General features: G+C 37.3%; 1 protein-coding gene across 1 annotated transcript in view; it reads left to right on the top strand.

Annotated features, from left to right (window-relative positions):
- The window catches only part of LOC136705875 (adhesion G protein-coupled receptor F5-like), a 31,109-nt gene that overhangs the window by 9,014 nt on the left and 6,131 nt on the right, over positions 1–15,964 (top strand). Inside the window, exons 8-19 of the mRNA XM_066679685.1 lie at positions 113–286; positions 1,338–1,358; positions 2,385–2,423; positions 4,347–4,403; positions 7,688–7,794; positions 7,893–7,960; positions 8,251–8,381; positions 8,497–8,691; positions 11,949–12,155; positions 14,277–14,429; positions 15,421–15,617; positions 15,720–15,890. Of these exons, the coding sequence (XP_066535782.1) occupies positions 113–286; positions 1,338–1,358; positions 2,385–2,423; positions 4,347–4,403; positions 7,688–7,794; positions 7,893–7,960; positions 8,251–8,381; positions 8,497–8,691; positions 11,949–12,155; positions 14,277–14,429; positions 15,421–15,617; positions 15,720–15,890 (1,520 nt within the window). The remainder of the gene's footprint in view (positions 1–112; positions 287–1,337; positions 1,359–2,384; positions 2,424–4,346; positions 4,404–7,687; positions 7,795–7,892; positions 7,961–8,250; positions 8,382–8,496; positions 8,692–11,948; positions 12,156–14,276; positions 14,430–15,420; positions 15,618–15,719; positions 15,891–15,964) is intronic.

Here is a 15,964-nt window from a genome sequence, read left to right as displayed (position 1 = left end):
GTAAAACCACAGTATTGCTTTGATCTTATAAAATGTACGACAAAAAATAACTTAGTGTCAGGAATGACTGTTCATTTAAAACAATTGTAATTGACTTTTGTTTATTTCACAGCATGTCAGTCAAGTTCTGCTGGATACCAGTGCATATGTGAAGATAATTATTTCTGGCCATGTGACACATGCATGAGCTACGGTTACTGTGATGCCATCAGCAATGACACATGTGGATGCATCAAAGGATTACCAGCAAATGGAACCTACTGCCAATTAATCACAGACCTGAACAGTATGTAAATATTTTTATTTGCTACACGTCACTTTTACGTGGACATTAAAAAATACTTTGGAAGTACAGAAAAATAACCTTATTATCATTTATTGGAAGCAGTTAAATCCCTTTAATGTGTTGTGTTTTTACATTGATAAATAGCAAGAATTGTCTAATTTGTGGTGTCATGTTTATGATTGCCAATATGTAGTGCTACCAGTTCCATATGGGCTTTAAGTACTAACAGCATACCCAATTGTTCTGTCCTGATGCCCATCACTTCCTAAGCCCATCTACCACATTATACAACAACCTGACACAACACCACACTCATCTACTCACAATCCATGTTCCTATGTTCCTAAAACTGCAAACATATAGTACTCCCCAGCTAGTGCTCTCCTTACCCACTACCACTGACTAGCTCTTTCAGCTAAATCTGATGACTTTTTCACAGTTGTTGACTCCTAAAGCTGAATTACACAAGCAAGGATGTGGCCGGTTTAGCTACAAATCCCTTAAAACCTATCCCTACTGGACTTATATGATCCTGCCACCTGTGTTCTCCAAACTCAGTCAACACCTCTGTGTGCTTTTGCTAGTTCCTTTCAGAATCTTCATTTAGTGAATAAAGTTGAAAATGTGGAAGCTTATGGCTAAGTGTTAGGGCAAGGGGTGAAATGTCTGGCCTCAATGTGGTTAAGGGAATACACTGTGGGACCTGCAGTTTTATTTACCTACATCCACTAGCAAGTTCCAGACTTTTACTTCACCAAATGGAACACACCCTGGAGGGGGTGTCAGTCCAGCACAGGGTGACTCACATTCCCTCACACTGTCCTACATATGGGCATTTATGTGCAGCCAATCCACTTACTAACCTGTTTGTTCTCACTGTGGGTGGAAACACCCCCTGGAGCAGGGCTCGAACCCACAACCCCGAGACCCTGGAGCTGTGCGACTGTGACGCTACCTGTTGCTCCACTGTGCAACTTGAAATTATAGTTTGTAATTAATATCAAATTAATCTGAAATTGTTAATTAACATATTTTGTTCTTCTCCTATCAGGAAACATTCAGACTTGCCCAGGTAACTGATCTAACACGTCAACATATTCTTTTATTTTTAATACCACTATTGTCATTATTTTTCCTATTGATTCTGTTCTCCTTTCTCCTGAGGAATAAGACACACTGCTAGATTCTGCACTCTGAGTCCCTTAAGGCACTAGCCACTGTGAAATTTAGAATGGATCTTTATTTATTCTCACTGGTACAGTAATGGATTACGCACTATGAAGCAGACTGGCCGTCAGCTGGAGAGACTCTGCAGGGAGACTAAGCAGCACCTAGCTGCCTACAGAGATGCTTTACATGCTGCTAAATCATCTTATTTGTCCAAACTTATTAACAGTGCTAATACAAACAAACACTGTGCCGCTAATGACTCTTACTTTTCCATTTCGACCTTCCATTCTCCAGGTGATAACTACTCCTCCTCTTCTCTTTCTGCTTTTCATACCGTCATACTGAAATCTAAAGCTACAACCTCTTCACTAGACCCTCTCCCTTCATCTTTAACTAAAGCCTGTCACTCTGCCCTGGTCCCTCATCTCCTAAATCTTATTAATCAATCACGCTGTACTGGTCAGGTTCCATCTACATACTAAATCACTGCAGTCACTCCTCTACTCAAAAAAACCTGGTTTGGATCCTCTGGCTCTAAATAAATTCTGGCCAAAATCCTTGAACATAATGTTGCCAGTCAACTTCAAAACTATCTTGAAACTCACAATCTCTTTGAACCATTCCAGTCTAGATTGCATCCCTTCCACAGCACTGAAACAGCCTTAATAGAAATACTGAATTATGTTTTTTTTAGCTGTGGATTCTGTCTTTCTCTGTATCCTTTAACTAGATCTAAGTGCAGCGTTTTTTGTTTTTGTTTTTTCTTTTTCTTATGAAATTTAAAACTATGAGAAGTTTGCTTAGTCGTAATAGAGTGGCTTACCACTGGGTCACATCACATTTTTAAATTTTACTTTATAATAATTTGGGAAGTGGAAAATATTAATTGTTTTTTTTTTGTTCTCCCTCACCACCGCTGCCCCCACAGTCACCACACCTAGACCTCCCATTCCTACTACTCCACCGGGTATGTTATTTTTTTTAATAAATATGGTTGTAATTTCCTTATTTAGAACATTTGTTCATTTAAAATTGCTAACCATCGTTGCACTAAAAATATCTGTGGTTTCCAAAGGCATGGATAATAGACATGGAGCTCAAAATCTTAACAATTTTTTCTCATTTTCTTTTATTAACAACTAATGATCGTATTTATATTCTTCAACATTTGTATTGAAAGATGTTGCTGGTACTTGAGTTAATTTAATGAGTGTGGAGTTTCTTCTACATTTTCCCTGGTGTTGAGATTTGCATTTATTGCCTAAACTCTTCATCCATGTTTCCAGTGAAATCATTTTTTCATTATTCATTATTCATTGTTATGAATAAGTAATTTTGTAAGTATAATGAAATATAGACATGGGTTTAGAGCAAACACCTGGCCAAACAAAATTATGTAGATTTTTATTTAGGTTGACATTTATACAAATGTATATCCATTCATCCATCATTTGTCTACCGCATATCCGTGTCCAGGTCACGGGGGAAGCAGTCAGAGTAAAGAAACCCAGACCTCCCTTTCCCTAGCCACTTCTTCCAGCTCCTCCTGGGGAATACCAAAGGCATTGCGAGGCCAGTCGAGACATATAATCTCTCCAGCGTGATCAGGGTCTTCCCTGGGGTCTCCTCCCAGTTGGACATGCCCAAAACATCTCACAAGGGAGGCATCCAGGATGCATCTGGACCAGATGCCCAAACCACCTCAACTGGATCCTCTCTACGTGAAGAGAGAGTCTCTCCCAGATGTCTGAAATCCTCACCCTATCTCTAAGGGAGAGTTCAGACACCCGCCAGAGAAAACTAATTTCAGCCGCTTGTACTCGCTATCTCATTCTTTCAGTCATTACCCAAAGCTCATAACCTTAAGTGAGGGTTGGATGTAGATTGAACAGTAAGCTCAGAGCCTTGCTTCTCGGCTCAGCTCTCTGTTCACTACAACGGACTGGTACACAGTCAGCATTACTGCAAACGCTGCACCAATCTGTCTGATAACCTTTCACTTTCCCTTACTCGTGAACAAGACCCCAAGATGCTTGAACTCCTCCACTTGAAGCAGGATCTCCCTTCCAACCTGGAGAGAGCACTCCACTTTCTTCCGACTGAGTACCATGGTCTCAGATTTGGAGATGTTGATTGATTCTCGTCCCTGCCACTTCACACTCAAGAGTTAGAGGTCCCAGCTTGATGAATCCAACAGGACCACATCATCTGCAAAAAAGCAGACATGGAATCCTGAGACCACCAAACTGGACACCTTCTGCCGCTTGGCTACACTGAATAATTCTAGCCATAAAGATTATGAACCCCAATTGGAAACCAGTCTGACTTACTGTGGGTAATGTGAACCAAGTTCCTGCTCTGTTTATATAGGGACTACATAGCTTGTAGCAATGAGCCCAGTACTCCATACTCCTGGAGCACCAGCCACAGAATGCCAAGAAGGACATGGTTGATTGCCTTCTCCAGACCCACAAAGCACTACCGTAGCCTCCACAGCCCGGGTGATAGAGAGTCTCATCCAACTCACCACCAGGCTATGATCAGATGAGAGCTTAGCAGGGCGACACACACACACACACACAATCACTCAAACACTCACACCTATGGACACTTTTGAGTCGCCAATCCACCTACTAATGTGTGTATTTGGACCATGGGAGGAAATCCCTGGAGCTGTGTGACTGCAACACTTCCTGCTTGTTTTCAGTAAAATATCTGTTTTTTCTTTTTCTTAAGAAGTTTAAAACTATGAGAAGTTTGCTTAGTCGTAATAGAGTGCCTTACCACTGGGTCACATCACATTTTTTAATTTTACTTTATAATAATTTGGGAAGTGGAAAATATTAATTGTTTTTTTTTTTGTTCTCCCTCCCCACCGCTGCCCCCACAGCCAACCCACCTAGACCTCCCATTCCTGACACTCCTCCCATTCCTACTAGTCCACCGGGTATGTTATTTTTTTTAATAAATATGGTTGTAATTTCCTTATTTAGAACATTTGTTCATTTAAAATTACTAACCATCATTGCACTAAAAATATCTGTGGTTTCCAAAGGCATGGATAATAGACATGGAGCTCAAAATCTTAACTAATTTTTCTCATTTTCTTTTATTAACAAGTAATGATCGTATTTATATACTTCTTCAACATTTGTATTGAAAGATGTTGCTGTTACTTGAGTTAATTTAATGAGTGTGGAGTTTCTTCTACATTTTCCCTGGTGTTGAGATTTGCATTTATTGCCTAAACTCTTCATCCATGTTTCCAGTGAAATCATTTTTTCATTATTATGAATAAGTAATTTTGTATGTTTCCCTTAAGTATAATGAAATATAGACATGGGTTTAGAGCAAACGCCTGGCCAAACAAAATTATGTAGATTTTTATTTAGGTTGACATTTATACAAATGTATATCCATTCATCCATCATTTGTCTACCGCATATCCGTGTCCAGGTCACGGGGGAAGCAGTCAGAGTAAAGAAACCCAGACCTTCTTCTCCCTAGCCACTTCTTCCAGCTCCTCCTGGGGAATACCAAAGGCATTGCTAGGCCAGTCGAGACATATAATCTCTCCAGCGTGATCAGGGTCTTCCCTGGGGTCTCCTCCCAGTTGGACATGCCCAAAACATCTCACAAGGGAGGCATCCAGGATGCATCTGGACCAGATGCCCAAACAACCTCAACTGGATCCTCTCTACGTGAAGAGAGAGTCTCTCCCAGATGTCTGAAATCCTCACCCTATCTCTAAGGGAGAGTTCAGACACCCGCCAGAGAAAAACCATTTCAGCCGCTTGTACTTGCAATCTCATATTTTCAGTAATTACCCAAAGCTCATAACCAAAAGTGAGGGTTGGCACATAGATTGAATGGTAAATCGGGAACTTTACTTTTTGACTCGGCTCTCTCTTCACCACAATGGACAGGTACACAGTCAGCATTACTGCAGACGCTGCACCAATCTGTCTGATAACCTTTCACTCTATCTGATAATCTTTTCCTTACTCGTGAACAAGACCCCAAGATGCTTGAACTCCTCCACTTGAGGCAGGATCTCCCTTCCAACCTGGAGAGAGCACTCCACTTTTTTCCGACTGAGTACCATGGTCTCAGATTTGGAGATGTTGATTGATTCTTGTCCCTGCCACTTCACACTCGGCTGCAAACGAATAAGGCAAGAGCTAGAGGTCCCAGCTTGATGCTCCCAACAGGACCACATCATCTGCAAAAAAGCAGACATGGAATCCTGAGACCACCAAACTGGACACCTTCTGCCACTTGGTTACATCGAAAAAGTGTAGCCATAAAATTTATGAACCCCAACTGAAAACCAGTCTGACTTACTGTGGGTAATGTGAACCATGTTCCTGCTCTGTTTATATAGGGACTACATAGCTTGTAGCAATGAGCCCAGTACTGCATACTCCTGGAGCACCAGCCACAGAATGCCCAGAGGGACACGGTTGATTGCCTTCTCCAGATCCACAAAGCACTACCTTTGCCACCTCAGCCCGGGTGATAGGCAATCTCATCCAACTCACCACCAGGCTATGATTGGATGAGAGCTCAGCAGCCCTCTTCACCCAGGTGTCTAGAACTTATGGCAAGTCTGATGATACTACTATGAAGTCAATCATTGAAATGGAGCCTTGGGTATCCTGATGCCATGTGTATTTATGGACACCCTTATGCTTGAACATGGTGTTTGTTATGGATAAACACCAGAGTGAAAGAGCATCAAGCCCCTCTTGAGGAGGTCCCAGAACCCATGCTGTGTATATATCTAGCCGGTACCTCTCAACTTCATGCACCAGCTCAGGCTCCTTTCCACCGGAGAGGTTTCATTCCATGTTCCAAGAGCCAGTTTCAGTAATTGAGGATCAGAATGCCAGGGTCCCGGCCCTTGGTTGCCACATGATTCACATTGCACTGGACCTTGATTACTACCACCCCCAGGTGGGTGGCCCATGGGAGAGTGGACAGATTACTCTTTCAGTCCAAAGCCGGGCCGGGTCTCATGAGTGAAAGTCTAGCCACTTGCTTAGGAGCCCTTCCCCTGGGCATGGCTCCAGGGTGTGGCCGTGGTAACCCTACTCCAAGCTCTTCTGTTGATACATATCCTCATTACCAAAATAATTCAATATTCACCTGTAGCTTCTATTAATTAACTCACAGTTTAGCTTAATCTGAAATTTGATCTAAACATTTTCACATCTTGCAAACCATGAACATTTTTCTGTCACTTCTTAAATATTCAATAAAACCTGAAATCTGTAATTTGTTAATGTACTTGAATGTTTATTTAGCAGAAAAAAAGATTTTCAGTGTATATTTCAGTTATATTTACAAAACACAAAAAGTTGGTCAGTGAAAACTTTGGAAATCTTTTCTTTTTACATTTGTCTTATATAAAATTCAAAAGAATAAATGCAGCACAAATTAATTTTTTCTTGGATATTACAATATTTTCCAAACCTGGAAATGGGGTTTGCAGATCGATTCACTGCGGATTCTTCACCATTGGCATTTTATAGTCCCTGTCAAAAACAATAAAATAATGCACCAAGTAGTTGTTGTTGGAACCAAATTAAATGTATCTGTTACTTTAATGATATTTGCAAGTAATTACAATATCAGAGCGAAGGGATATGTTTTTTGATGAAAACTGTACCATTGACAGTATTGGGAGTGTTACTGACAAAATGTGTTCCAATACAAAATACATTCTCTAAAATTTTGTAATTTGTAATGTATCCCCCTAGATTACTCATTGTGAGTAATATATTATGAATACTTTTATTTAAGAGCACAATTTTAGGTGGAAAGGTGCTCAGAAATTCTTCACCATATAAGATGGAAAAAATATCAATGAGTCAGTTTGTCAGTAAGTGTATTTTGTAGGCCTACCTGGTGATAACAAGTTAGGTTTTTTATTGCAATGTGTCTTATCATTTACACTGGCATGGTGGGGTCCTCAAAAGTAGTTATTCTTCATCATTAGTAATTATTAGTATTATATTAGTTTAATAGTTAGTTAATTAGTTATTAGTATTAAGAATGTGCTGTAGGTACTGCATATGCTGCATCTAAAATGAGCCCCCCCCCCCCCCCACCTCCTAATATAAAACTTTGTTCCCAGCATATTGGACATATAACACCCGGCTATGTGAATGCTTTTTAAATATGTCTTTTTTAATTTAATATATAAATGCTGTTTTCTGTTTTATTTAGAAATCACTATTACTCTTTCAATGACAATAAATCAAGCGTTTGACCTCTCTCTCACAAACCCAACGAGTCAAGCATACATTTCTAACACAAGCATCATTACGAGCTCAGTAAGTGTGGTGTATATATATATATATATTTCCCTCCTCTTTTCTAGGAAGTTTATGAATTCCAGAATGTTTCTAATCCAAGTGTTTTTTTTTTCCAGGTTGACAGTGTTTACACAAAAGTTCTAACTTCATACAAAACTGGTTCTGTTCATGTGATGCGGTACAGGTATGGTTATTTATATACAAATCTAGTTTAACCATCATGTTTTAATTATTTTAGTCTACCAATAAACCTAATTTATGAGATTATTATTTTCCTAATACTAGAAGAGGTTTAAAGACCATGACTCACTCAATTATACTAAGAAATAACCAAAAACCAAGTGTTAAAAATATGAAAATGCAATGTACCAGTTTAGAAAAACAAGCCATTTTTGAATGAGCTCCCTGTTTGATTTGGATCAAATGTATGGCTTTGTACAGGTATGATGTTGATTATATTTTCTGCTTTTATAGGTCTGGCAGTGTGATAGCAGATTTTTCAATTGTAACAACAAGTAATACAATTTCATTTAGTGAAGCAAATTCTCAGTTGATTTCTGATCTTCGTGCAAAAGGAATTAATGCGAATTCATTTGCTCAAACTGGTAAAGTGATATTTTAGCTTCTAGTTCCACATCCGTTTGAAATTAAGTAATTAATTAGCACAGATTTACATGTATAACACAATGCTAACTTGGACTCTATGGCTTTTATTTTTAGTGGAAAATGGCTTGTATATTCCAAACAGCTACATTTACCCTGGAGATCCTTTCACCTTAAGGTGTACTCCTCCTGATTCAAATTATTTGGAGATATCCTGGAGTATGAATAATAACCCCATCAGCAATGCAAGATATCAAATAAGTCCTGACAAACAAACCCTCACTGTAACAAATGCCAATAATGAGGATAATGGTAAGTCATGATTATATCACAATACAGTTTATTTGCAAGTTAGGAAGATGATGCAGAGAACACACTTCATCTTTTAATTAATAGTTACTGCTCAATTCCTGAATTTAACATGTTGGAAAAAATAAAAGTTTAAATGTGTGGCCTAAGTTGTAGTATAATTTACATTTTCTTTCAATATAACAAAAAAATAAATAGAAACTGCTTACTGAAACTAGTTTTTTTAATGGACATTCATATGCAAGTTTGCATGAAATTAATGTAGCACTCTGTAGCACTTCTAAAAATATGGCTGTATAATTTTAAACCCACGTGAATGTCCAGATTGCTGAAATAATGCTAACACTTCTATGACAAATGCTTTGCAGCTGATGGTGATCCAACAAAACTAGACTTGATTTTGTACCTTGTATAGTACTATATGTATTCACATGTTTATTCCGCAAAAATGGATAGGACAAAATTATTGGCACCTTTTAGAAAATTTTAAGACAGATGCGTAAATGTTAATTCACAAATTAAACACAAGTCACATATGTTTCACTATTCACGAACATATCACAATCTTTGGCGTTTCACCCAATTTACCCACAAATGCAACTTCATCCACAAATGTGGCTGGCAGGCAAACAAGCCGTTTGTTGTTTTAGGAGGTGTGGAGCCACATTAAATCGAGAAGCAATTGCGGAACGTTTAATTTGGAAGTTTCGATCAAAAACCAGAATAAGCCACTGAATTCAGAATCATATTACAGTTAGAAGTGGGTGAAGATTGTGGAATGCTTTTGAAGGTGCCCAAAATGTAACTACATAACAGTCCAGCAGAACGTTCCTGATTTTGCTGCAGACTAGGATTGTTAAATAACATGATTTACAATCAGAGGGGCAGATACCCCACTGCTCCTAAACAGAAAATGCGCTTATCATCAGTCATCACTTTTATTAAGCCAATCAGCAGCTGGAGTTAGCCATTGGAGTCACAGTCCCTCCTACAGGGGGTTGTTTTGCCATGGCCCTGAGAGAAACAGGTGGCTACATTTGTCCCAAAATCCAAAAATGTGCCAGAGAAAATTAACAAAAATACATCATGGAGAACAGGCTAGTGTCTTGATCCACAAATGCAGATTCAACACTTAATAAAAAAAATGTAAAATATAAAATTAAATTTAAACAAATGTATTAAATTTAGCATAAAATTATGATATGAAAACAAAAATATGTACTCATGAATTTAACTGTATTTGTACAAATTGCAGACCGTGAGAGACAAACTAAGATATATTTTATTTGTGAATAGTGAAACAAATTTGTGACTGTGTTTAATTTGTTGATTAACATTTATGCATTTGTCAAGTATTTTGAGACAAATCTCTCTCTATACAAACCAAGCTCGTAATATTCACAATAAATCCATATCATCATCCTCATCATCATCCTCATCATGGTCATGTGTAGTGGAATTAGTTAAAATTAACTAACTCTTTATTGGTGTGTAGGAACACAAAAGCAGATATTCTCCATCAGCCAGGAGAGTAGAAAAAGCAGGCTCCTCCAGTTTTGGAGAAAATGACACTTGAATCAGGAATTTCACTGCCAAATAGAGCCAACAGACCGTGAAAGGAGGCTTGTGTTCTCAGCTCTATGAGACTGCAGTTAGCTTGTCATTTGACAGCGTCTTATGTTTCCCATCCACTTTAAACCTTCAAAATCTTCACCCAAAACTTTTATTTCTGAACTGTGAATAGTTTTAACATTGACAATAATGATAATATGTTTGCTAAAGATACCATGTTAGATAGCTTTGGCCTAACACTATATGTGAATTTTACTACACACTTCAAGGGTCATACTCTTGACTTAGTTTGCTGTTCTGGCATCACACCAAATAATAATACTTCTGTTGAGCTACCCATTTCAGACTAAAGTTGTTATTCAATGCCAGTTTACAGCATGGTAAATCAAAGTTTCACCGTATTATTTCTTATCGTAATATCAGACCTGTTAATCTTATTAATTAAATTAATTAATATTTGTTTTGCTCCTAGTTCTTCACCTTCTGAGCTTATCGACTATTACAATGTTAGTCTTCTGCACTATACATTTTAGCACCCTTAAAAACACGGACTGACATTGTTTCATACTGTTATATATTTGGTATACACTTGGTCAGCAAGTGCACATCCCTCACACCCAGACAGGGATGTATCTGTAGTCACCCATTGTTTAAGCAAGCAGATTTCCCATTTTCCTTTACATTGTTCAGAGAGTTCTACAGCCTATTGAATATTTAAATTATTCCTCTTGGCAATATCTTCTGGCATTTTAGTATTTGTTTTACTGTTATGCTGATGATACCCAGCTTTTTGTATGTGAAAAGACAACCTTTGTTCTCCCTCCTAGTGCTCTCATTGCCTGTCTTCACGATGTACATATATGTATGACTAACAATTCTATAGTAATAAAATTGAGGTACTCCTTGTTGGGTCTAAATCAACATTTTCAAAAAATAGTATCTGTTCTTCTTCTATTGCTGAAAGTACTATACATGTTTCCAGTGGCGGATGCTGGTCTTTCAAGGAGGGGAAGCTCAATTTCGGCCTACATCATAAAATGTGTCGGTTTATTTATACGTAAATTCTAAACAGCAGAATTGTATCAACATGATGTACAGGACATTTCACATATGCATTTTATTACATACAAATACTTAAAATTACCAACCAAAGCTTAGGATTTAGGAAATCAACATGTTATGCCACTTGTTTTTTTGTGGGATTGTTTTGCTGTAAAATCTTTTGATGAGGGATGGCTGTATTAATGTGATTATTCAGATTTGTCATGTTTAAAATGAATCAAGTTAAATCAAAAGAGAAGCAGTGTATCTTCAGAGAGATGTCAAAAAATATTATATGGGTAAAATTAATAAAATCAATTGCAATTATTAGAAAATTACCAAGCAAAATTAAATAATTGTCTAAGATGGCTAACTTATTTTGCATGCTTCAACACCACTTATACAATATACGTTTTATATAAGAAATGTCTGCTTAATCATCATCATTATTATAAATAATAAAAATATATAATATTAAATGATGCTGTTTAGCACTTAATTTCCTTCAGAAAGACATAGCAAAACAATATGAAAAAAATCAGATGCAGATTTATGTGAAATATATATACATAGATCTGACATAATAAAACCTGATTTGTGTCTGATCTTGGTGATTTCTAACATCTTTTATAATAATCTCTCCACAGGTTTGTACTTATGCACATTGGACAGAAACACAATTCCCTACATAATCTTTCAGAATATTGTAATTCAACCTTTGCCCAGTGTCAACGTGAATTTCTCAAAAACTTTGGAATGTAAAGGATCGAACTTTATACTTGTGTGCTGTGCTGACAGCAGCTATAAAGTTCAGTGGACCTTGAACACTGCAGCTGGGGACCAGGCACAAACAAGTAATACACACAAACAGCAGACACACATTCTGAATGTGCTTTGAAAAGATAAATTGTGACAATTTGGAAACAGCAATGCAATAAATTCTCTAGTTTACATGTTTTCAAAAACTGTTCTTATTAACATAACACTTTCCCTGGTGAATAAATAATTGTATAGGCACATGGTAACAATAAAGAATGAAACTGTAATATTAAGTTATTACATTAGAATTTGGAAAGATCTAATAAGTACATTTCTGTAACTGCTACATCCTGTTCAGGGTCATGGTGAGTCCTGAACCTACACAGAACCATTGGGCACAAGTCAGGAATTCATCCTGGACAGGGAATGAGTCCATCGCAGGCCAGCAAACACTCACACATTCACATCTATGGACACTTAACTTGAGGCATGATTTGAAGCCACAACCCCACAACTCAGGAGCTGCAGCACAGCGACAATACTTTTGGAACCACTTGCCACACCTAAATAATAATAATAATAATAATAATAATAATAATAATAATAATTATTATTATTATTACTATTGTTGTTGTTTTTAGGTCAATAGCAGGGATTGGTGCAGGAAAACGGAGCTAAATCAATGAAATAAGTATTTGAATGTACATTCTGAATATTTTAAATATATTTGCCTGAATATTTTATATTTGAACTATGTTTGTATGGCATTTGAAAAACTTGAAAGTTTGAGGTGTTGAAATAGTCACATAATTCATAAAACAATTCAGATTATAAAAATTAAGAGTAAAAAAAGAAGTTGACCTCTGGCCTAGATTCGTATCAGAATTTTTTATTCTTGAATTTGTGGATCCATACTTTTTTATTTGAATTTTTCAATGTGAAATGTTCAAATTTGAACCTTAACATTTTCAAGTTCAACAAATGCCATACAAAAATATTTAAGAGATAAATTATTCAGACAAATATAATTCAAATATTCAATATTCACATTCAAATTCTTATTTCATTGATTTAGCTCCATGAGCCGAGAGAGGAAACAGAAGGATAAAGTAAGGAACACTGGACAGAGTGTAACATAAACCTAAATAACAGTACAGAGACTGGGACAGAAAATCAGACTAAGGAACTAAGATAGGAGTAATGACAGAAAACTAACAATAAAGAGACAGAGTCAAAATTAGCTAAATGTTAGAACTAAACCAAGAGACTGAACTGAACTTGGCTTCCGGTCCACACAAAAACATCGTTGTAGGTCACGGATTTTGGAAAATGCTGTTGTCACCGTTCTCATGTGGACGAGCAAAACAGATATTTCTTGTAACACTCACGTCACACAGCGTGCCTGTCTCTGGCTGAAATGCAAATAGCTTCTAACACCATATAGGGTGCCTTGGATAAATCATTTACTACACTGTACATATGCAGCTAGCACTAGATTTCAGATTCCCACATCAGACAAAAACTTTAATGAGTTTGTATTAAATATATATAATGCAGTATTAAGATCTAGATTCAGTAATTTTATGACTTGTATATTGTACAAGGAGACAAACAACTTTAGAAATAACTAGATAAACAGAAAAGGAACAAAAGAATCAGGAAACAACAACCTGAACATGACCGAGACCATGAGACACAGAAACAATTACCAAAACTCACAAGAGACCAACAAACTCTGAACAGTAGTGACAAGCCTTATATACAACACACAAAATGAACATGAACACCAGGGTGAGTAGAAAGGCCAAAGAACACAAGGAAAGCATGACCAGGCAAGGGAACAGGACAAAGACACAGAAGAGGATGGACTTATGGGTTGGATACTCACTCAGATCTGAGGACATTAATGTGTTCTCCTATTATCTTTATGATTTCCTCTGGGTGCTCAATTATCCTCCCTCAGTTCAAAACCTACATTGGCAGGTGGACTGAGAATGAGTGAGAATGTGTAAGTAACTGAATGAGTATGGGATGGCCTGTGATGGACTGGTGCCAGATTCCTTTTTTTTTTTATCACTATAAAATTGTTAAATGTGTCTAAAATATGCAGACATTTTGTCAACATTTTTCTTACACGATTAATTACTTTAAAAATATTTCCAGAGTTCTGTATGTACAATAAATTAAGTTAATATCCACCCCCCCCTCCCCCCCAGGCCAGCAGACAGGCTGCAACACCTATGTATACAGTTATAGCACTGGAGATTGTCAAACCAGCGATAAGACTGAACGTTTCACATGCCAAGTTTACAAAAACAATGGAAACCTTTACAGTTCAAACCCTGTCACAATAACTTTGACTTCAAGAAGTAAGTTGTCTTATTTCTCCTTCTTTATATATGATATATCTCCTTTTTATATACATTTTCCCCTGAACTGTAGCAAATGGTAATCAAAATGGTAATAATCTCTAGTTCTAGCAGAACAGAGACATAGCCTGCGCTGTTAGTGGGTGTAGTGAAGGTGTGTGGAGCACAACCTCTAGAAATCAATGTTCATGTTGGCGAACAGGACCAACTAAATCATTTTGCAGGCCACATCCTTAAATTCTTTACTTGACAAAACAGACACAACACACAACAGCACTTACAAAGCAAACAAAAAATACAGGAATATTTTTAAAGAAGAACACAAATACTCCAAAGATCTGTTTTAAAAATAGTTGCTGCTTTTCAATGTTTTTAGACTGAATTTAGGAAATGTGGTGATAGTAGAGAGATCACTAGTAAATTTTGACAGATAAAGTCTCCTTTCGGAAAGGACAGATTAAACCTGCAGGACCACAGAGCCTAATAGTTAGTTTGGTCCTCCTCCACCATCCCAGCAGATTCCAAGTGCTCATAATTCTTTCTTCATTAAAAGGTTTCAGTCACATTTTCTATCAATACATTCATTCATTATCTGTAACTGATTATCCAGTTCAGGGTTGTAGTGTGTTCTGAGCCTACACAGAATCACTAGGCGCAAGGTGGGAACAAACCCTGGAGGGGGCACACGTTCTTCACAGGGCAACAGACACTCACATATTCACTCAGACACTCACATATGACAGTCACATGAATCGAGGCCTGAACCTACAATCCTGGGACACTGGGGCTGTGTCACAGAGACACTACCTGATTACATGTCCCAGCCAGCCTGGGGAAAGCTGAGGATCCTCAAGGGAGAGACATATATAATCCCCGCTCCCATAACTCATAATAATGGGTGTATGTCCAAAACAGTATTTAATAATTGTCTGAATAATTGTGTAGGGTGTTTGTATTTTGCTACTTGTTGAATAATCATCCTCCCCTCAAGTCACAGATTTTGACTGCTACAATGATCGATTTGGAGGAGGAAATAAAGATCAAACACAGAAAGGTGACTGTGATGCAGATAGCAGTGGAAATGTGATAGCAAAATGTGTACGTAACTCACCTAGCAAAGGAAACTGGGTGATTGTGGAAGATAACTGTATCCTGCGTGCCCTCCAAAATCTGGCAAATATAGCTGAGGTAACATAGCTTTTATTTCAGATTGCTTATATCCATGAAAATTAGCTTTTGTGCAAATTAATTTTTTTGATTCCTACAGCAAATAATGGTGTTTTTTTTAAGCATTTACTTCCTGAAGGTATTCTACAATTTGTTGCTGAATTACAAGGTGTCACCACAACAAATGCTGATAAGATTACAGGGTCTCCTATAAACGTGTTCACAATTGTGAACTTAATGAGCATCACTGCCACAGTATCACAGTCAGTGAAGATTAATGAGACAATAATGGATGTATGTAACATTTTTTATCTGGCTTTATAGCTAATTGTATTTCTTTATATTTGCTTTTTCTTATCATTAGACTA

The sequence above is a fragment of the Hoplias malabaricus genome, chromosome 8, assembly GCF_029633855.1.
Source record: "Hoplias malabaricus isolate fHopMal1 chromosome 8, fHopMal1.hap1, whole genome shotgun sequence".
NCBI classification, from domain to species: Eukaryota; Metazoa; Chordata; class Actinopteri; order Characiformes; family Erythrinidae; genus Hoplias; species Hoplias malabaricus.
The sequence above is the reverse complement of the archived record's forward strand: the minus strand, read 5'-3'. Positions and strand labels throughout refer to the sequence as shown.